Consider the following 23,109-nt stretch of genomic DNA (forward strand, 5'->3'; position numbering starts at 1 on the left):
TCCTTCCTAGCCTGCTCCCTGCAGGATTACACTCTGCAGGCCCCCCTGCAGCTGGGAGGCAGCTGATAAGTCATGGATGGGGCTGGGGCCAACTCCTTTTAAGGGCCAGTCAGCCTCTGACAGGGATATGGATATTTTCATTTTTAAATCACCTACTGAAAATTTTTTCTGGTCACCTGTGACTTGACAGACTCTTAGCAGACAGGCATCTGCACCACAGCACTCAGCCATGGCACTCTTGTTAGCAGACTCACAGAGGTGAAATAACTGATAGAGGGGTAACATATTCATAAGTGATCAAGTAATTTAGAACCATATTTACATATAACTATATAACATATATATACATATAACATATAACTAAGTCCCATATTTAAAAGTGACTCAGACTCCAAAGTCTCAATGAGTCTTAGGGTTCAAAATGCCTATGTCGCTTTTGAAAATGAGACTTAAATGCTTTTGAAAATTTTGCCCCAGACACTTGGCGCAATGCTGGAGCTCTATAAACAATGAATAACTGGACAGGAGGACAAAGCTGTCTCTTCACGTGAAGGCTGGGACACACTGAAGGGACGGTGCTGAGATACAAAGGGAAGCTTGCACTGCTACTTCTGCTATAGCTCTTTGATATATGATCTTCCAGGGACACCCGGCCCCTGTGACAAGTGATGAATTCACTTATAAATAATTTGTTGCAGGAGATGAGATACCTCATTAAAGTCAAATCCACTAAGAGAAGATTATCAATAGTGGGTCAGGTTCACGGCCTGGATCCTTGACTTCCAAAGGGAGAAGACAGGCTGTGAGGCCCTCGAGGCCCACCCACAGTGAGGGTGCAAGCTGTGAACAACTCCCACTCCTATCAAGGGTTGGAGCCATCTGGCACAGCCCACAAAGTGGGAGGGGGCGGCTAGGGATGAGGTGGGACCAGAGCACCCTGGCAATGTGCAGAATCAGCACATCTTCTGAGCAGCTTCTGTGATTAAATTTCCCTTCCCTGGCAAAGCATAGCAGAGCTACCACCTCATTCCTAATCCTGGAAGTGAATTCCCACTCTGGCACTGCTGGGGGCAGGGGGGAAACTGAATCAAGCACAATAAACGTAATGAGAAAACTTCACAGGTGGCATAGACCAAGGTCTGGAATAACACATGGCTGAGTGAACAGGGACACCAGAAAAAAGCCAAATGCAAATGACACCACTGAGAAGTAGTATGTGGATTTTCAAACCAAAACCAGGACCAAAAACAGCAGATCTTTGTGTGACTCTGCAAATGTACAGACAGTAGGAGAAAAGCAGAGTCTCAATAAAGAAACAGAACAGAACACCTGTGCCAGATACTGAAAGACTATTTAGCAAAATTATGAGTCCCACTCCAGCTCCCATTGAAGTAAATGGGAATCCTTCCATTGACTTTAACAGGAACTAGACAGGACCCAGGGTCAGCAGCCATGCATCCTTTGGAGTCCTACAGGGTGCAGAGTCACAGAGCACCCAGAACATCTAAATACCAACATTAAGCAAAGCATTCCTCTCAAAACAGATCCTAGTCCTTTTCACTGGGAAGAGTCTTCCAGATACAAAACACAAGGATCTTCCAGCATCTGCTCACTGCCTACACCCATGTCTGTCTTCCCAAAAGCTAACCATTCCCTCTGTTAGTTTAGGAAGGCCTAAGGGCTTCACATCCCCACCCAGGTGTCTGTGTCTGCTCCCCTGGGAATAGCTGCCTGACAGCTGCCCCTGCCTCTGGACTAGGATTGACCTGGAGTCTCCAGGAATTAAAGATTGTAATAAAAGATTAGATTATGTTAATCGAAGAAACCTCCAGGAATACGTCCAACTAAAATTGGCAACCCTACTCTGGACAGGTGACTGTCCTTCTGAGCACTGGGGAAACAAGTCTTGGAACTTGGTTGGCACATGGAAGTAGAATCTTCCCAGCTAGTAGCTCAGACACTGTCTGTCAAGGACTCAAAACATGTTTAGTGGGAGGTTATTTATTTGGAGCTATTATGTTGCCTTCCCAACAGCCCTGCTACTGAACTAAACTAAACCAAACCAGTGTATGCATATAGTAAACATCCCAATAAACCAATACAGCCACACATTTACTATCCCATAATCACCTCACATAAAATATTAATACATTATTACAGATCAGCCCCGTACCCTTCACATTTCCACCGTATTGAAGTCAATGGGACTTAAGCACATGTGTGTGCTGGAAAGAAGCTGTTTTGTCTTTTCCAAGCAGGCATTCCAGCTTTCGTGGCTTACTGTAGCAAAGCAGTCATCTGTGCTCACATACATACCTGAGCATGCTTTAATTGTTATCAGAACAAACAACTGGAAAGTTGAAAACACTTCACAAAAGGGGTAGTCATAGAAGTAAATTTAAATCAGAAGGGAAAGAACAAATGAAGAATATTTTTTAAAGGCAACTTTTGCACTGAGAAGCATATAGATGTCCGGTATTATGTGTCTTTCTTGAAAGAGAAGCACTTGTGAAGTAGATGGGTGAAATTATGGAATGAAGATTACCAGGAAGAAATTTACATATTTGGCACACCCCGTCAAGGTACTCACATGGAAATTTCAAGTGAATGAAACAATCAGTTTGAAGGACAAACTGGGAGAAATGAAGGACATCAGGGCACGAATCAGCTCACTTGGTCTGAGATCACAATGATAAAGGCCCATGTTGTATACAGAATAAGCAGTCCATAAGAGTCTCTTCAAAAGTACCTTTGTTACCCATAAAATCTTCAGTGTTCAGCGATATGTGAGTTTTACATTAAAAATACTATCATCCATAATATTTACAGTACATTAGTGAGTGACAGCTTAAACTTAAGCAATGATGGATTTAAAAATGTCTTTGAAAACATGCCAAAATATTTCTCTTACCTTCAGTGAAGCTGCCTGTAAGAGTGATTACCACAAACACTTTTCCCTCTGGCTCCAGATCCACCTGAAAAAGATTGGGGGACAGGAGGAGAAATTATGCTTCAGAATAAAGTCTTCTCTTTGCATGTTAAATTAATCCAATACTTGACAAACATTTAAAGTTGTGCAAGTTATGCTCCTTTAGACCTGATTTTCAGAAATATAGAGCACCCGCAGCTCCAGTTGCTCACCACCTCAGGGCAGGAGGGAGAATCTGGTTCTTAATTCTTTAACAATCCAGTGTGTTGAACAGTCTCATTCTTACATTAAAATATGAAATATTTTAATTGGGTGAAATAATCTATAGAATCTAATATTATTATAATTTGTCAGGTACATCCAGTGGTAATAAGCCCCAGGTTATCTGGACAGAATGGAACCTACAAGATGTATCACTGTTAGTCTGGTGAATTAAAAAAGTTTGTTCATTTAGTTCCCTATTATCTCATATTGTGCTTGTTTTAGAGTCACGGGAAAAACATCAGTGCTGTGTATAACAAGCCCCCGTCTGTGCCTGATCCACAGACTTTAGGAATCTCTTACCCCGGGCCAGCCAGGGTATGCTGTCCTTTAACTCAAGCTACAGATGGCCACATGAAACAGTTCTGGAGGTCCCAGGTTTAACCTCCAATGATGATCAAGTTGAAGGCCATTACCTTCCAGCTGAAGGAGCCAAGGAATTTTTTATTTTGAAACATTTCTTGAAAGTTCACCTCATTTATTGCAGCCTTGCTAAAAATTACTGAAGTTCAAGTCAGCCTACCACATGGTACTTATAAAAAGTCTCCGCTAATTTTATCCTTGCTAAATTTAAAGACAAGCTTCACACCAGGTGTGTATTGATAATCTTTGCAGAAGAAAAATTCTGAAAATAAAGCTCCCAGGAGGAATGACTAAACACAATAAATTTCCAGCTGTCTTTGTGCTTTAGATGGGAAAAAATGATTTAATAAGCCACTATAGCCACCATTAGATAACAAAGTTTAACACCTAGGACCGACATATTTTAAATACACCTTGCTGTGCAAATGTAGGTGGGACTGATATACTGTCTAGTAGAACAATGTGTTTTCAGGGGTTGGGTCAAGACAGAGATCAAATCCTGCAGGATTTTAAAAGTACCCCAAAATTCACCACTTCTGCTCCAAGTGCCAAATGCATATTTTCAAATTTTACTCTCCTTCATTAATATAAACACAATATACACGATCCAATAAAGAAAATCTGCACAAAACCTTCCCCCGGAGAGAGGAAGAAGGACGAAACGGCATGTGACATCATTTGAGGCACGCTTGGAAAGCGCTCAGATACCATAGTGATGGTCATGCTGTAATAGCCTGAATAGAAGACAGAATAGTATGGTTTTTCCCGAACTGTGGTCTGAGGACCGTTGGTGGGCGGTCTGGAGGACAAACGGAAAGTGGTTCACAGAACTCTAGCCAATCATGTGGTGCTAGCTACTACTCGTTATTTCCACCTGCTGAACTGCAATAAAATGCAGTTTAAAAATAGGTTCAACTTGCATTTAACTGTTGCTGTAGGAACTATATAAGTGCTGCATGATCATGAATGGTAGGAGAGGTGGTCTACACAATTATAATGGGAGATGTGTGAGTCAGTCTCTCTACTGAGTTGTGTTCTTAATATTAATTAGCACTTTCTGTTAGCACTATCCAAGAAATGATGCAGCACCACTACCAGGGAGGCTAATTAGAGCTGGACTAAGAAAAGCAAGGAGCAATTGCAGTTCATTGTGCTTTACAGACAAAAAGAATGACAGGTACATGCATACAAGGAATAAAAGACAAGGAAACTCATTGTTTCCTGACAATAGTTTAACCAGAGTTGCTTGGGAATTTTCTGCTGAAGGGTTTTTTGGATGGAAAATGTGTCAATTATGCTGAATCCCACCCTGCCCCACACCCTCACTTGGGAAAATGTAAGCTGAATGTGTCAGTTTGAGTCGACATTAACTGATGCATCTGCCTTAGCTACCACTATGTCTCATGTGCCTCCATTCTCTCCTATGAGATCAGCTCCCTGGCTAGATTACGCTTCCCACAATGTCACGTCCCCCGTGGACCTAAATTCCAATCTTACTGGGTTTCTATGCACTCTTTCAACTGTCCTAAATAGTTTGTTTAAAATAAATAAAACTGAGTTATGGGCCTTTGGAAACAGACATGTCAAGCTTCTGTGGATAAATTCTTCATTTTATCTTGAAAATGAGCTAAGTGGGTCTTCAAATGTATAATCTAAAATGCAAAATCTGTCACTATGCATTGTTTTTCTGCTAATTTCATTAGGTGAAGATGACTCAGTCTTCCACTTCCACATCCAAGAAGAGGAACATTCCTTCTTTCTCTTCTTGAAATTTAATAGTAGGCCTTACTCCTTCTGCTGAAGTTCTGCCCAAGTAAAGACTGCAGGATTTAGCCCTATATATATATATATTTTTTCAATTGACCTTACATAGTATCTTGATACAGAACAAAAGCACCAAATTTGGAGTTTGGAACAGCTTCTGCATGGGCTCTTTGTGGTTTTACACTCCACTTTAAATATGGTTTGTGCGGCCAAGGTACTATGCAGCTTTAGGAGATTGGCGCTATGACTCATTTTAAAGATACAGCAGGAGACGGTCTACCACATCAAAGAGCCCCAGACTTCTCCCTTTAGAGATTCTAAAGTTGAAGGATATTCAAATCCAGTAAAAGGATTTAGCAGCCATGGTCATAGAACGTCCCTGGTTTTTTCCCCACCAAGAGCTCAGAATGGGGAGGGGCCTAGCTGTAATTGAGACTCTCTCATGGCACATCCTGGTGAGTTCTGGAAATATATAAATGTTCATCCCCCATCAGATAGTTCTTAAATTATTTTTGCAGTCGCACCACAAGCCCCTAATCCAGAGTGCCAGGCACTGTATACCAGAGATATGCTCTAGTTCAACGCCAAGCCATGGGGCTATATGCAGGAATTGCTGGGTGTAATCTGTGGCCTGTGTTATTCAGGAGATCCAACTAGATGATCCTTATAGTCTCTTCTGACCTTAAAATACATTGTACTTCAGATTTCATTAAAGAAATTGTTACAGTGAAAGGAAACGATTAAAAACATCAGGTTGTCGATAATAGTTTGGATTTTTGACCTGCAATGCTGTCTTTAAAAGGTGACCTTTGACAAGATTGTGAAGAATCCCATATAACATTCGTCATCTGAACCAAATCAGAGGTACATGGAAAGAGGTAAAAACAAACTGTAAACTTTAAGTAGGGGAAGTAATAGAGGAAACTGGAGTATTAACATCCATCTCCAGCCTGACATTCCAAGGAGTCTGCCTGAGACCTGACATGGACAGACAAGCTGTCCAGTCACAGCGGTTCAAATCTCATGGGATGCTCTTGATCTCGACTCTTAGAACTGATCTCTCCAAGATGAGGCATACTCGGGAGAAAACTAATGCCTGTGGAATGTGCTCGCTGAGGCTCCAATCCAGAAAGGCACAGAATTAATTTTAAGTACATCGACAGCCACACTGAAGTCATCCCATTTAAGTCAATCAGCCTACTCACATACTTAACTCTGTGGACAAGTAAGGCTTTCGCTACTGTCTCACATGACCTCATAAACAAACTACATAAATATAGCCTAGATGAACCTACTATATGGTGGGTGCACAACTGGTTGGAAAATTGTATTCAGAACGTAGTTATCCATGGTTCGCAGTCAAGCTGGAAGGGCATATCGAGTGGGACACCATAGAAAACTGTCCTGGGTCTAGTTCTATTCAGTATCTCCATAAATTATTTGGATAATGGCAAAGAGAGTACACTTATACATTTTGTGGACAGTGCCAAGCTAGGAGGCTAGTAAAAGGTTCTATAGCCATATAAATAAGAAGAAAACTAAGAAAGAAGAAGTGGGGCTGCTAAACACTGAGGATGGAGTGGAGGTTAAAGATAATCTAGGCATGGCCCAATATCTAAACAAATACTTTGCCTCAGTCTTTAATAAGGCTAAAAAGGATCTTCGGGATAATGGCAGCATGACAAATGGGAATGAGGATATGGAGGTAGATATTACCATATCGGAGGTAGAAGCGAAACTCAAACAGCTTAATGGGACTAAATCGGGGGGCCCAGATAATCTTCATCCAAGAATATTAAAGGAATTGGCACCTGAAATTGCAAGCCCATTAGCAAGAATTTTTAATGTATCTGTAAACTCAGGAATAGTACCGAATGATTGGAGAATTGCTAATATAGTTCCTATTTTTAAGAAAGGAAAAAAAAGTGATCCGGGTAACTACAGGCCTGTTAGTTTGACATCTGTAGTATGCAAGGTCCTGGAAAAAAATTTTGAAGGAGAAATTAGTTAAGGACATTGAAGTCAATGGTAAATGGGACAAAATACAACATGGTTTTACAAAAGGTAGATCGTGCCAAACCAACCTAATCTCCTTTTTTGAAAAAGTAACAGATTTTTTAGATAAAGGAAATGCAGTGGATCTAATTTACCTAGATTTCAGTAAGGCATTTGATACCGTGCCACATGGGGAATTATTAGTTAAATTGGAGAAGATGGGGATCAATATGAACATCAAAAGGTGGATAAGGAATTGGTTAAAGGGGAGACTGCAATGGGTCCTACTGAAAGGCGAACTGTCAGGATGGAGGGAGGTTACCAGTGGAGATCCTCAGGGATCGGTTTTGGGACCAATCTTATTTAATCTTTTTATTATTGACCTTGGCACAAAAAGTGGGAGTGTGCTAATAAAGTTTGCACATGATACAAAGCTGGGAGGTATTGCCAATTCAGAGAAGGATCGGGATATTATACAGGAGGATCTGGATGGCCTTGTAAACTGGAGTAATAGTAATAGGATGAAATTTAATAGTGAGAAGTGTAAGGTTATGCATTTAGGGATTAATAACAAGAATTTTAGTTATAAGTTGGGGACGCATCAATTAGAAGTAACGGAAGAGGAGAAGGACCTTGGAGTATTGGTTGATCAAAGGATGACTATGAGCTGCCAATGTGATATGGCTGTGAAAAAAGCTAATGCAGTTTTGGGATGCATCAGGAGAGGCATTTCCATTAGGGATAAGGAGCTTTTAGTAACATTATACAAGGCACTGGTGAGACCTCACCTAGAATACTGTGTGCAGTTCTGGTCTCCCATATTTAAAAAGGATGAATTCAAACTGGAGCAGGTACAGAGAAGGGCTACTAGGATGATCCGAGGAATGGAAAACTTGTCTTATGAAAGGAGACTTAAGGAGCTTGGCTTGTTTAGCCTAACTAAAAGAAGGTTGAGGGGAGATATGATTGCTCTCTATAAATATATCAGAGGGATAAATACAGGAGAGGGAGAGGAATTATTTAAGCTCAGCACCAATGTGGACACAAGAACAAATGGGTATAAACTGGCCACCAGGAAGTTTAGACTTGAAATCAGACCAAGGTTTCTAACCATCAGAGGAGTGAAGTTTTGGAATAGCCTTCCAAGGGAAGCAGTGGGGGCAAAAGATCTATCTGGTTTTAAGATTCTACTCGATAAGTTTATGGAGGAGATGGTATGATGGGATAATGGGATTTTGGTAAGTAATTGATCTTTAAATATTCAGGGTAAATAGGACTAATCCCCTGAGAGGGAATATTAGATGGATGGGATCTGAGTTACCCAAGAAAGAATTTTCTGTAGTATCTGGCTGGTGAATCTTGCCCATATGCTCAGGGTTTAGCTGATCGCCATATTTGGGGTCGGGAAGGAATTTTCCTCCAGGTCCTCTCCAATCTGCCTCTGTTTTTTGCCTTCCTCTGTAGCATGGGTCACGGGTCACTTGAGGGAGGCTTCTCCGCTCCTTGAAGTCTTTAAACCACGATTTGAGGACTCCAATAGCTCAGACATAGGTGAGGTTTTTCGTAGGAGTGGGTGGGTGAGATTCTGTGGCCTGCACTGTGCAGGAGGTTGGACTAGATGATCAGAATGGTCCCTTCTGACCTTAGTATCTATGAATCTGTGAATCTATAAGGAGGTGTAGCAAGTGCTTTGGAGGACTGTATTAGATTTCAAAATGATCTTGACAAACTGGAGAAATAGTCTGAAATAAATAGAATGGAATTCAATAAGGACAAATAACAAGTACTACACCGAGGAAAGAATAATCAATTGCACAAATACAAAATGAGACAGGAAGGAGTACTGCAAAAGAAGATCTGGGATTATAGTGGATCACAAACTAAATACAAATCAACAATGTAATACGGCTGCAAAAAAGCAAACATTATTCTGGGATATATTAGCAGGAGTGTTATAAGCAAGACACGAGAACTAATTCTTCCACTCTACTCAGCACTTCTAAGGCCTCAAAAGGAGTACTGTGTCCAGTTCTGGGCACCACATTTCGGAAAAGATGTGGACAAACAGAAGAAAGTCCAGAACACAGCAACAAAAATGATTAAAGGTCTAGAAAACATGACCTACTGAAAAAAATGGGTTTGTTTATTCTGGAGAAGAGAAGACTGAGGGAGGCATGAAAACAGTTTTGAAGTACACATTATTATTAAGAGCAGCACAGGATAGGAAGCATTGGGCTTAAATTTCAGCAAGGGAGATTTAGGTTAGACATTAGGAAAAACTTCCTAACTGTCAGAGTGGTTAAGCCTATGGAGGTTCTGGAATCTCTGTCATTGGAGGTCTTTAAGAACAGGTTAAACAAACAACTGTCAGGAATGGTCTAGATAATACTGAGTCCTGCCTCAGTGCAGGGGACTGGACTAGATGATATGTTGAGGTCCCTTCCAGTCCTACATGTCTATGATTCCATACGTAAATGCCTTCCTCAATATAGGCCCTAGAGCTTAAATCTGGTAATTTTCAGTGCATGGTAAAAGGCATTCCCTAATAACTGTACTAAAAAGTTTTACTACTTTAACTACATTCAGTATGGACGCAGTTATACCAGTATAAAAGTGTGTATAATGTTATAGCTTATTTCAGTTCAGGAAGTAAACTATATCAGTATAAGGCACCTTTACACTAGTATAACTGCACCCACCATAGGGCTTATAGTGGTATAACTATACCAGTTTAAAAAAAAAATCATACCCCTTACCAATGTAATTTTACCTATATAACTATTCTAATGTAGACCAGGCTCTCATTTAATTCATCATCATCACAGCTTGATACAAGGCATGTACATGCTATGGAAAAAGGGCAATATAGAAACTTTGCCTCTTCTCCTCTATCCCATAAAGGGTTTTAATAAAAAAAAAAAAAGGGGAAGAGCTTAGGGAATATAAATTATCACACCTTGAGAATGTAGTTAGAGAAACTTCCCTTTCTAGTGTTTCCAGTTCCTTGTCTTGAGTAAAAATTCTCACATACAAAACACTCACATTTTAATACAGCTAAAAAAACCCCTACAACATAAGGAATGTGCATGGTAGTAATATTTTTGAAGATGATTTTGAATCACATTCCCCCTGGCCTAGAAGAGGATAAGGAAGCATTACTCAAGAAGGATTTTCAAGGGTGGATGACACCATGCTGTGATGAAGGCAGGAAATCATTGCATTCAGATTACTGTGAGCTCTCATACAAACAAGAGTGTTGGAGGCTACACCTAGAATATCGGACATCCTGATATTATGAAAGCAAGGGTAAACTGAGGGGCACAAGCAGCTTAGATAACATATTCTGAGCAGTCTACAACATTCTACTAGACTTAGCCCCACCATTTTATTTACCAGACCCAGGAATGTGTCTTTTTCATCCAACAGAAGTTCTGGTAGAATTTTGTCAATCACTAAAGAACTATATACATATACTGTTTATGTGCATTTTTTATTGTAAGACTTTCCCCCCCACACACTGTGTTAAATAATAGGACTTGAGCAATTCAAAAGGGAGCAGCTGATATGGGACAGTCCCTCGATCCACAGAAGGTGCCACCACATCCAGCAAATGCTTGGTTACAGAGCATATCAGGCCAGGACTATGTGCAGGCAAGACTCCCATGACTTAGGATCCAGTCCTTACAACTGGTATTGAAGTCTGTAACTACAACAACTGCACTGATATAAAGGCAAATACCATCCATACACCAAGTTTGCTTCTCATGTTCTCTTTCTTTGCATCCCAAAGTTAATTGTAGCTGCTTAAATTGTATTTTTATGGAAGGGGAGGAAACAGAAGTTACAGTTTTAACACTTTAGATATTATTAAAAGCAAGAGCAGATGAGATCAATCAGATTCTTTTGGAAAGGTGGAGTTAATACAGATCTCTCTCCACAAATTATTTCCAGGAAGCACAAAGAAGCACAACAATATAATCTGGGGGTTGGACGAAACGCGTATGAAGAACCCGGTATAATTTGTCCAAGAGATGAGCAAGAGATATTTGGAGTGCGGAGCATTATTTAGGGTGAAACAAGAGGGTATAGGTAGAAGTGAAGTGACAGTCAGAGAGAGCATTCAGGTTGAATAGCAGAGAAATTTCACTGATAGCAAGATCATTGGGCTACAGAATAGTTTCCATAGGGAAGTGGTGGGACAATGCTTAGAACATTTAATATTAGAGTGGGAAATAGACAACATGGAATAATCCTGCATTAGCTCAACTACAAAAATAAAGAGTCTTAATTTTCTCATTCCATTTATACTGATTTCCTATGCTCACCTGTACGTGCCTCACAACAATAACTATACAATACAAACCAAACTCATGATATGCAATATGACTGCCTGCATGATAACATCATATTACTTATTCATGTGCATAACATAATACTTGCTCATATAATACTAAACAGTAAACCCACCTGGCCACATTGTAATCTTCAATCCACTCCTTCCTCAAATTGTTGTGGGCAGAGGGGGAGGGAGGAGGAGTGTTGGGGTTTTTTTGTTTTTTTTTTTTTTTTGGAAGAGTTCCCAAAAGGTTAACAAACCTGGGCACTGGTAGGGCGGTGAATGCCTGTCAGCCTATTATTAGCCAACTTATCAGATTTTTCCATCTCTAATATCTATGATGGAGATTAAAAATCCTATGCCACTTTACAAAATGAGGACGGGATAATGCCAGGTGACCTGGCCAAATTACCCCTGTATGAAAATAGGTGCAGTATAGCACTTCGGCCCTGATTCAAAATGCACTTAAGCACCTGTTCTAACTTGGTGTAACTTAAAGTTGAGTATGTGCTTGAGTGCTTTGCTGAATCACAGCCTTGAAGGTACTGCGTGTGCTGTTGTTGAGAACCCTAAGGCCTGTCTTGTTTAGCTATGGTGTCACATCACTCCCATAATATAACATACTGCTTTGACAGATAAGGCACTATATAAAACTAAATAGGGCTTTATACTCTATTCTGTAAGCAGAGCTACTCACACAAGGCCCAGTCTTGGAAGGTGCTAAATGCCCTTAGTTCCAAATTACTTCAGTGGGAGATAAAAGTGTTCAGCACCCCACAGGATCAGTCCCCAAATTAGTATTTTACCTACTACCTCCAGGTAAAGTTGGAGACTGGCATCACTCAGATCCATATTAAAATCTTTATATTGAAAATCAGACCGAAGTTACTAACGCCTCTTCTCCAAAGTCTGAGTTTAGAAGTCAATTAATACAAGGAAGCGGAGAGACCGAAACGAAGAATTCTTCAGTCAGAGAACTTCATGTACATAATAGAAACTAGTCAGGTATGAATCATCAGAGGTAGAGGCTAGGAAAACAATCTCCAAGGAGGAAAATCTCTCAGGCAACACATCAACACCCATCTGAAGCATCCACTAAACCTGAAGAGCAGGTACTGCCAGTCAGCTTCCGAGACAGAGCTTGGCATTCTTCCATGAATATTTCACCATGGCTGAGAAAAGAAGGAAGAGGAGAAAACCTAGAGGGAGGCCTTAATTTCCATTATCTGCCTGCCAGTTTCTGTCTAAATCTGAGAGCAATGTGAGCAAACCGAACCTCTGGAATACAAAGGAGGAACGTTCAATAGTCTTCACGCCATGAATACGAATTCCCACAGAAATGAGATTCAGTGAATAGGGACAAATCTCTGACTTTCACCCTAACACAGTGTTTTCCAAATGGCGGGTCTTTCCCGGGAAGGTTTTAGGTGGGTTGCAGGCCCGGGGCAAAGAGGAGACTGGGGAAGGGTCAGGAGGAGGGTTGGAGGGCAAGCTCACCCAGTTCTCACTCCGCAGCAATTGCTTTTGTTTCCCGGGGCTGGGCCCAGCTCCTCGCTCAGGGCGTTGTGAATGGCGCACAGGGTAACACCACCATTCAGGTTTGGCCTGGCTGTCCCTCCATCATGACACATCTAGGTTACTCATTCTTTTTTCACCATTAATTTCAAGGACTGACACAGCTGCACGCCCCATGATGCATTTGAGACCGAATTCTCTGGACTGTCATATGGCAGGCATGGCATTTCTAATGTCAAAGTACTTCAGTAGGCTGAAACTGTTTGTTTGCCAGAAAAAGGATATATAATTAGCAGTTATGCCAACAGGCCTACAAAAATGGATTAACTTGCTGCTTTCCCCAGCCACAAATGGTAGTGTAATCCATTGGTAAGGCCCTTTTTGTGGATTTTATTTGTTTTGAGCTGGGTTGGTGGTTTTTTATTAATTTCTGGGGGTTTATTTAAAAGTTTTTAAAATGGGGGGGGGGGAGAGAATCAATAAAAAACAAAAACAAAAAGCACCAGGCAAGGGGGTGTGGCTCCCGCTAATCATGGGGACAGGTACTCACCATTTAGCAGGTGAAGAAGCCTTCTGCACCCTGCAGCAGTTGGGCAGCCTTGGCTGCCAGGACGCAGCTCCCTGCCCTTCTCTCTCCTACTGCAGAGAGGAAGCAAATGGGGCTACGCTGAAGGGCCAAGGTCAGAAGAGGAGGAAAGACTGCAACCTGTGAGTACTGACATACATCCCCTCTTGTCAGAGACCCCTTTGGACTCTGCTGACCCCTTCAGCACAGCCTTATCTGTTTCCCTTGCAAAAAATTCTTGAGTCCCAAAAAAACCAAAATGTGGGTGGAAAAAAAATTGGTAAAACCCAAATATTGGCTTTAAAAAAAGGTGGGGAGGGGATTTTTCATGGTAAAAAAATAATTAGATGCTGATAACAAAGGGCCTTAGCCATTGGTCAGTACATGTTACGTTCTCCCTCTGTGCCCAATCCACAGAGAATGCATCTGTTATAGCCCCAGCCAAAAAGCCAGGACTCTTCAGTTCAGGCTGTAGCTATTCATGCTTTCAGCTCTGGAGGTCCCTGGTTCAATCTCCAGTGTGATGACAAAACTGTGGCCCTCATAAAAGGACATCACAAAATCAGCATTCAAAAAATATTTACCTCCTTCCGAGTTTAGTTACAGTCAAAGCTTGACATGGATATAAAGTATCTTGAAGTAACCACTTCATTACCACCTGCATAGCATTGTAAAGTTAATGGAATTTCACCCCCATGCATACTAGTGGGAATTTAGTCTGTTTAATAACTCCTATAACCAGTTATTCCAGCCACTGCTCTAATATTTTATCTTCATTCTGATGTATGTTCCAGGATGGGTGCTTAAAGCATGATTTCTTTTTCAGTAATGTTACAGAATTACAGGCTATAGGCCAACCATGAACAGGGCCATTAAAACAATCAAACATAGCTAACCCCGATCACTAACCTAACGTTTTTAGCCCGTTTTACTCAAGAAAATACCCTAGTGACTTCAATGGGACATTTGCCCAAGTAAGAAACAAGTAAGGTTTATGATTTCTGGTAAAATCATTCTATTCGCATGAAACACTTGTTGATAAACCTACTTGATGGGACATATAAACCAAAACATTGAAGATGGTATTTTCAAAAGTATTGCCTTAATTCTTCTCCTATTTAAATCAATGGGAGTTTCACCATTAACTTCAGTTCAAGTGGGTTAAGCCAATGCTGACTGCTTTTGCAAAACCACACCTCTAATGCACTGCACATCCCAGAATAAAGAACCTCGTTTAGAATTCCTTGTGACTGGTCTTTTGTTTCTGTAGTAGAATGCCCTATTGTGGTTTAACAGAAGAATTTGGTTTAGGTACTCTGAAAATATAAACTACACAGGGAGTGTACATGAAAAAAAAAATTAATATCTATTGTTCCTTTCTTTGGGGACCATTGTCCACTTATTCCTGAATTAATTAAATAAAAATAGAAAAACTAATCAAAACTCAAACTACAGTCTTACTGTAGATCATACACATATTCTTATTACCATAGTATCTAAGTACCTCACAGTCTTTAAGGTATTTATCCTCATAACACCTATGTTAGGTAGGGAAATGTCATTTTACAAATGTAGAACTAAGGTAGAAAGACAGACTAAGTGACGCGCCCAAGAGCACACAGGAGTTTGTTGCAGAGCAGGGACTTGCACCCAGGTCTCATGAGCCCTAGGCTAGTGCCCTAACCCCGAACTATCTTTTGTCACCAAGGATGAGACTGTTTTGGGGAGATCACCTTTCTATATCTGGAGTATGCTAAATGTGAATCACTGAGTGGAAAAAAAAGGCCAAGAAGAAAGGCAACAAGGGTCCACACTTTCACAAGAGCTCAGCACCCACAAACAGGGTCAAATTTTCAAAGGAGTGCAGCATGTTGGGTGCAGAGCAATTTTGAAAATCTGCCCAAAAGCATCATACTAGGAGTTGCAGGAAGAGGGGTTTTGAAAATCGGGCAGTCAGTTAGGTGCATAAAGGAAAGCTCTTTTGAAAATCTGGTCCTGGATCTCTCAGCTCTCTCAAGTTAATGGCATTTTTCTGATTTCATGGTAAGGGCATGTCAGGGAGAAGTGTTAGATGGCCACATATGCTTCCTGCCGTCTCATCATCAAACTTTTAAGCACTACACAGGGTGGGCGTTTTACCACAGAATTCGGTGCGATTGCCTGGGCTCAGTCACGCTAGTGAGTGCGACTTCCTGCCCTATGTGGCTACTGCATTCAAGCAGCACAGTGTTGCACCACTGTGGGAAACATTTCTTACACCATTCAACTGGGGAAAGAGCAACATTCAGTGTTCAGCTAATGGAACATGTAGCTCTCCCTCACACCTTATATTTGACAGAAGACTGCAGATGAGCCTAACATACTATTGACTCAAACTATCCCCTGCTACGGAAAATCCCACAGGATGGGGCTCAGAGAAGAGGGCTGCACATATTAGAGGCTTTAACCATCTTTGCACCTGTAATTGTGAAGGCATCGTCTGGTTGAAAGTTATTATAACATTCTGTTCCCCTTTTTTGACCCAGGTGATTAGTCAAAGTACAGGGTTTTCGGGATATTCCAGCTGGAAGTAAAAATTGATAGAGTCTGGCATTTTCTTTGATGCAGTCTTATGTATTTACAAGAATGTACAAAGTCCTGTCTCTCAATGCAGAAGGAACCAAGCACTTGCTCTTTAGCTTCTTCCAGGGTCACACTGTGCTTACAAGCATCTGCTTCCTTCTTCCTCTCACTCTGTTCTTGTCTGTTCTCAGTTTTTGTATGAGCACTCTTCACACAAGCATGTGCGCACATATACACACACACACACACACACACACACACGTATGCCCCACCTAAAACAATACTCAGCCCGAAGTTCCTGGGCGGGTTCACACATCCCTTTTATCTTAACTAGAAGCATAAGCCCGTATGTTAACTGAAGGGTGAGTTCACACCCGTCAATCTCAATGAGGTTTTAACTCAACCTATAACAAGGTCTCACCAAGCTCATAACAATACATTAGCCATCAATGGCTCCCAGGGGCCATTATAGCAGCCAGGTGCAGAGAGAGCAGAGTCATATTCCCAAACCTCTTATACTACACTACAGCTGGAGGGTGGCATATCATGGGCTACTGCGGCTCTAAATCATTGCAGGGGAAATCTTCAGTGGACAGAATGGTTGGGATAAGGCTGTTTTGCGCTACTGGTGAATCAGATCATGGGAATTTGGTGATTGTGCAGGGAAATGGAGCTAAATCTGCAGACAACTTTTCACATTAGAACTCATTTTGTTATGAGAGAAAGCGCATCAAATACCACTGTGCATAATCCACCATTGGATATGTATTGGACCCCCAACCCTGCTGTGGTAAACTAGGACAGGGGCTAGGGTGTCCCCACTCCAGGGTACTCTCTCTGCACTGGGAACTTCTCTGACCCACTGACCATTACATACAAGTTAAAGCAAATGCAAGTTATTTCATCAACAATTAATTTGAAAAAGAATAAGGAAAAATGGGAAAGGTTAAAGGAAACATCACCCCACTCTGTGGCAGGGAACATCACAAACAGTGTCTCTGGAATGTCCGGGCAGTTCACAGTCTGTTCCTTGCAAGTCCCAGGCCTTCTTCTCAGGCCCTGGCTGTGCGGCAGGGATGCTGTGGGTTGGACACTTGCTCTCGTGGTGGCCACATGCTCTCAGGCTCTAAGTGGTAGGACCCTTCTTCTCAGTGTCACTCCCGCCCTGTCGGGGTTACGATCCAAGCCTGGCCTGCAGAGCCCCTTGGCTGAGGCGTCTCCCTGTGCTGGGCCCGCTGTCCATGGTCCCCCTTGGTTTCCCCAGCTGCTCACCGCACCCAGCTCCAGACTGCTCCAGCCCCAGCTGGAGACACCACTGTCTCTGCACTGCTGCTGCTGCTCTGCCTCCAGCTCCCTAGGCTGCTTCTTTGGCCCCTCTGGCTCTGGTTGCTGCAGCTCTGCTCCCAGGACAGGTCTGCTCTGCAGGCTGCTTCTGTGACTCTGCTCCCAGCACTGATCTGCTTCCTGGGCTGCTTTTCTGGCCCCTCTGGCTCTGGTTGCTGCAGCTCTGCTCCCAGGGCAAGTCCGCTCTCTCTGGGCTGTGCCTCTGGCTTTGGGGCTGCAGCTCTGCTACCAGGACAGGGTCTGCTCTCTCTGGGCTGCTTTTCTGCTCCCTCTGGATCTGGCACAGCTCTGCTCCCCAACTTAGCTTGGGCCCCTGCTTTCTCCTTAGCTCAGCCCCACTCTGTCTGACTCAGGCAAATCCAGCTCACACGGAGGACAGGACCTCCCTGGCCTCCTGACTCTCTGATTAGCCTGCCTGCCCTGTCATTCAGGCTGACCTGGAGCATTGGCCTCTCCCCATTGTTCCTGGGGGTTGTCAGTCTCAGGGTCCTGATTCCCCATCGACCCTTCCCCCTTTTAGTACTGGGAGCTAGCCAACCAAAACACCCCCACTGAATGTTAGTAAGGGGGCAACCGTCAGCTTGCACATGCACACATGTCTGAAAGTAGGCCCAGAGTATTTGTTCTTGTGACAGAACTTCCAGGGGCTTTGACAAAGGCAGACTCAATTTGATTTCTCTTGCAGACAATGGTGATTAGTCAAGAAACTCTGCTGGCTAATTGTTTAGTAAGGGAAGGGAGACTCAACTCTTAACAAGAGAAAGACATGAATATCCAATGGCTTGTGCAGCTGTTGAAACCTCACCCCTCTTCATTAAAAAGGCACACACCCACTCACTCGCTCTCTTCCCGGTTTCCCCCCCAAGAGTTTCAGAAATTACTGACTGGTTTTGGAATGTATCTTGATTAGCTCAGTATACATTGGCAGAAAAACCAGGAAATTGCTACACTCGCTATTTCCAATAAAATACTAAATAAAGTAAATAAATAATTAAAAGAAAATACAGACAACTGGCATGTGGGCAAACTTTCCAGAACAGAAACAACTGAAACACCACAAGAAAAAAGTACGTTTGTGGTGTTTCTCAGTACTAAAACAGCACTGCAAAGTCTGTGCCTGACCATTTTGTGGAAGGAAGTGTATGGGTTTGTGGATGAAGTCTGGGTTTAGGGCTACCCAGAGTTCTCAGATACAGCTCATCCCAAATAAAGGCCTATTTTCCTCCAGGACCCATTGAAGGTGTGACCCTTTGACTTTCTGTCTGGGAAGAAACAGAAAGCATGTTCATTTGGTTCCAGAGGAAACTGCAGAAATAAATGGAGAAAGAGGGACACAAGTACTAGGAGGAGCAGCAATAAAAGGGTTCTTGGCCTTGAGGCACTCTCCTTTGGCTTGACTTGAGCTTTAATAGCACATCTGAGCAAACCTAGAAGTCACTCACAACTTTAAAGCTTACACATTGAGCAACGGGACTGTATCAAGGCCTTCGTACACGACGTTGCTTCTATGGTGTTGGACATCTTGTGCCTGTTAGCCACCATTGCTACCCATGGATTTATAGCAATGAAAGACTGGAGAAATAAGACCTTGATCTATACACCTTTACCTCTGGTGAATGTAACTCAGGTGATTATGGAGTCCTAGGCTATTTGCAGATATTTACATCTTGTATAAAACTAATATTTCTCTTGTGATCCTACTTAATTTCCTTGGGGTACTTACTACTTTTTGTGGCTTTGTTCTTTGATACAAAATTCTGGAAGACCATTATGGTAACAATTACAGGGTTATGGTATAATCTTGAATTTGTTGGGATTTCTTTTTATACAAACCTCTGTTAGTGCTCAGAAATAGCCTATACAGCTGTTTCTAATCAGCCATTGCATTTAATTCACTGTGGTCTATTGCTGCCACTCCATTTTTGACCAGTAGGTTTTCTTCAGTTGGTAAAATAAATACTCACTAAATACTGTAACCAACACGTAAACCAGCAGATTCCCCAGATTTGGTCTCCCAAATTGTTAATGCCACAGGGAGAAAGATGAAAGGTCTTCCTTTAAGCTAATGAGGTGCTATTCCAGTAACGTTTAAGAGACCTGACTGGCTTTTGCCAAGCCCAACACCTTCTTATTAATTACAGCAAAATTAAGGTTATCATGGTATATCTCAGTTTACTGAAAAAGTCAAATTATTTATAGTGCTTCATTCCTACAGTGATGAGCATGGAAAAAAAAACCAACCCCCAAGACTGACATATCTCTAAGAGCTTTTATCTTGCAGGAAGGAAACTGGGGGCTACATGACGTGGAGACTAAAATGAAACATTTTAAAAACAATGCAAAAAGTACTGCTGCTCTGTTTAAAAAAAAGTGGATTTAATTTCCCTAAATATTAGCAGAATATTTAAGGAAAGGTACAGGCAGTTATTACATGAGCTACCAGTATTGTATTCCAAATTGTATTTCTTGAATGGCAATTATTCAGTTTGTATATGTGCAGAGACCAGGAATGCCAGCTATGATTATCACTTGCCTAGGCTATGCTTCCAGACTCAGTGTGTTATAACAACAAAATCTACCTCTGATATTGTGCTTTTCAGCCATAGAACTCAAAGTGCAATACAAAGGATGCAAATCTCACAATCCCAATTTTACAGATAGGGAAACTGAGGCAAAGAGACTTGCTTAAGGTCATCCAGCAGGCAGGCTGGTAGCAGACAGAGGAACAGAACCTAGGTCTCTTGAGACCCAAGCCAGTACCCTATCTGCCAAGCTGTAATGCCTTACAATTGCAAGGGGCCTGCAATATCAAAGAATACAATATACTTTTTGATTCCATAGAATCCCGCAAAGCCTGAGGGGTAAAATTACTCTTTCCTCCTGGTAAAAAAATGCAAAGCTCTCTCTTCCTAAACATTACAAAATGTTGCTCTAGTTGCATTATCTGAAAATCTGTCACTGTTGCAATCCTCTGGGGATAGGGGCCGATTTTGTGTACAAATTAATAGTTTTGGCAAAAGTGGAGGTTTCACATGACAGAGGAGAGGCATATAGGCCTATGTATTCAGAAACTGTCAATGACATTGCATATGCAATTCAGACCTGCACCGATTTAAAAGCCTAACTACATTATTCAAACCTCCCCTCAACTAGCTAGGTATCTAAAAGGGAGCAACCAATTGCTCTCTATTGGATGCTGGATTAACATCTAGCTGATATTAAGGGCTATGATGACATGGAGAGGTCTAATCATTTGTGCTCATGTGATTCTTGGCAGGTCATGGCTTAATTACATTCTTTCTCTACTGCCAGTTTTCTGGCATTTAACTATATTACAGCATAGTCTGTATTTTGACTCCTCGTCCTTATACTATACCTTGAAGTTGCACTATGGTATCTTCTTGACAGTCCTCAAGAACATATTGTTAAAGCTGTAGCAACTTTTGTCCATCTAGCCTCTTAGACAAGGCGTTTCCAAAGATGGAGTACCAAGGAGTTACTCCCCCAGTATTTCTGGGGGGTATTATGTTTGCTCCTAGTCTATAGATATAATGCTTACAGATGTTGCCATTCATTTGGGTGTCCTAATTATATTAGGTCTGGCTCTAGGAGACACAGCTGAGTCTTTATTCAGAAACCAGAATGTAGGATAGGATTCAGTATTCAATTGACAACATCCATGAGCTCCATTGTGCCATGTACGGAAACATGTTATTTCTATTCTACTTAATTTCTGTCCTACTTTATTTTTTTAAAAAGTTAAATCAGAGAAGTAGTTGTAAGAGAGTGATACCTAAAAAAGATCTTCTACATGGAAAACTTTAAAATAATGACATTATGCTCCATATTTCTATAGCAAAGATTAGTTTTAAAACATTCCTGGAACCTCAAAAGTTAAGATGTACAATAAGAAACTACTATCTAGGCCCTCAGGCAATTTTTAGTACCATCAACTCTGGGATCACGGTTACATAGTCAAGGAAAAACAACAAAAGAGATGATCTCATTGTGCCTTTGCAAACTTATAATCACAGCTGCCACTCTAGTGGCTGTGTTCAAATGGGAAGGGGCTAAAGAGGGCCTCCAGACTTCTGCAGGTCAGCTAGCTATGTGAGCCTGATTGTTCACCCTCCATTTGTAAACGGAGATATGTCTGGTGTTAGTAATGAAAGCCCCAAGGTAGTTCATTGGCATTTAGTAACATTTACCAAGTTTTTCCTTCCAAAATACAGTTTCAAGGTAAAGGAACATTTCAAACGATATAACTGAGCTGTGTCTTGATGCAAAAGGTCTGTCTACACTGCAGTTAAAAATCCGCAGCTGGCCCGTGCCAACTGACTAGGGCTTGTGGGGCTTGGGCTAAGAGGCTGTTTAATTGCAGTGTAAACGTTCAGACTCGGGCTGGAGCCCAGGCTCTGGGACCTGGAAGGGATCCCATCATTTTGCATGTATAGTTGATATTGTTTTCCAATATGCATTACTTTGCATTTATCAACACTGAATTTCACCTGCCATTTTGTTGCCCAGTCACCTAGTTTTGTGAGATTCCTTTGTAAGTCCAAAGCAGACTGCAAAGAGTTAACTTACACTGATGCTACTGAAGGATATAAGGTTATTATTGTTAATCCACATTCCTATGTGAACCCGGGCATTGCCAAACTGTGGAGTGGCCTGCAAAGTTCCAAGTGCAGCAGCCAATGCTCTCCTCTTTAATATGGAGCTTTTGTCTGGGAAAACAAGCTGCAGCATGCAAAGTTCCACCTTGACCCCAGTGGAAGATGGGTAGTGTTCATTGCCATGCCTGCATACTTCAGAGGAGAATTATCATATGCTCTGCTTAACACAGCTGGTGCCTACTGTATTGTCACAGCAGCCCACAGTTTGTCTTGGTGTCAATACTTTACTTGATAAAAACCACACACTTTTAACCAAGAGCCTCCTAAACATTAGCTAGTAGAATAAGTGTAAATTCCACCCTGGAAAGAACACTTCCCCATCTGGATGGCTCTACCATCATGTCCTTTTAACCGTAATTCTGTCTCTTTCCAGTTGACTGGACACAGTTCTTTCAGAGGTACAATCTCCTACTGTGGGGTTCTCATGCCATGATTTTTTTTAAACCTATTAAATGCCAATTTAGAGTTATAGCCAAAGAGACTTCATTGCCAGATGGGAGAAGTCTCTAGAGGACATTTTCATAAATCTTCTTTTAAAGGAAGATGTTTGAATAACTTAATTGCTTTAAGATTCACTGAGTGTTGTAATAAACAGCCTATAAGCAAACATAGATCTAGCCCTGTAAGTGGCATGTCAGATCATCCTGTTAATGACACTAAAAAATAAATGCAGATGGTATGGCTCCTTTGGCATCTGACATATGATATATCATATGAAAGTCCTTAAGAACAGAAACTAAACACAAAGTACCACACAACTCCTACTACGTATGACATTTACTGAGCTATAGATAACATT

General features: G+C 41.6%; 1 protein-coding gene across 1 annotated transcript in view; it reads right to left on the bottom strand.

The window, feature by feature from the left end:
- The window catches only part of PRKCH (protein kinase C eta), a 175,239-nt gene that overhangs the window by 134,308 nt on the left and 17,822 nt on the right, over positions 1-23,109 (bottom strand). The window contains exon 3 of the mRNA XM_038406933.2: positions 2,912-2,975. Coding sequence (XP_038262861.1) covers positions 2,912-2,975 — 64 coding nt within the window. The remainder of the gene's footprint in view (positions 1-2,911; positions 2,976-23,109) is intronic.

The sequence above is a fragment of the Dermochelys coriacea genome, chromosome 6 (assembly GCF_009764565.3).
Source record: "Dermochelys coriacea isolate rDerCor1 chromosome 6, rDerCor1.pri.v4, whole genome shotgun sequence".
Classification (NCBI taxonomy): Eukaryota; Metazoa; Chordata; order Testudines; family Dermochelyidae; genus Dermochelys; species Dermochelys coriacea.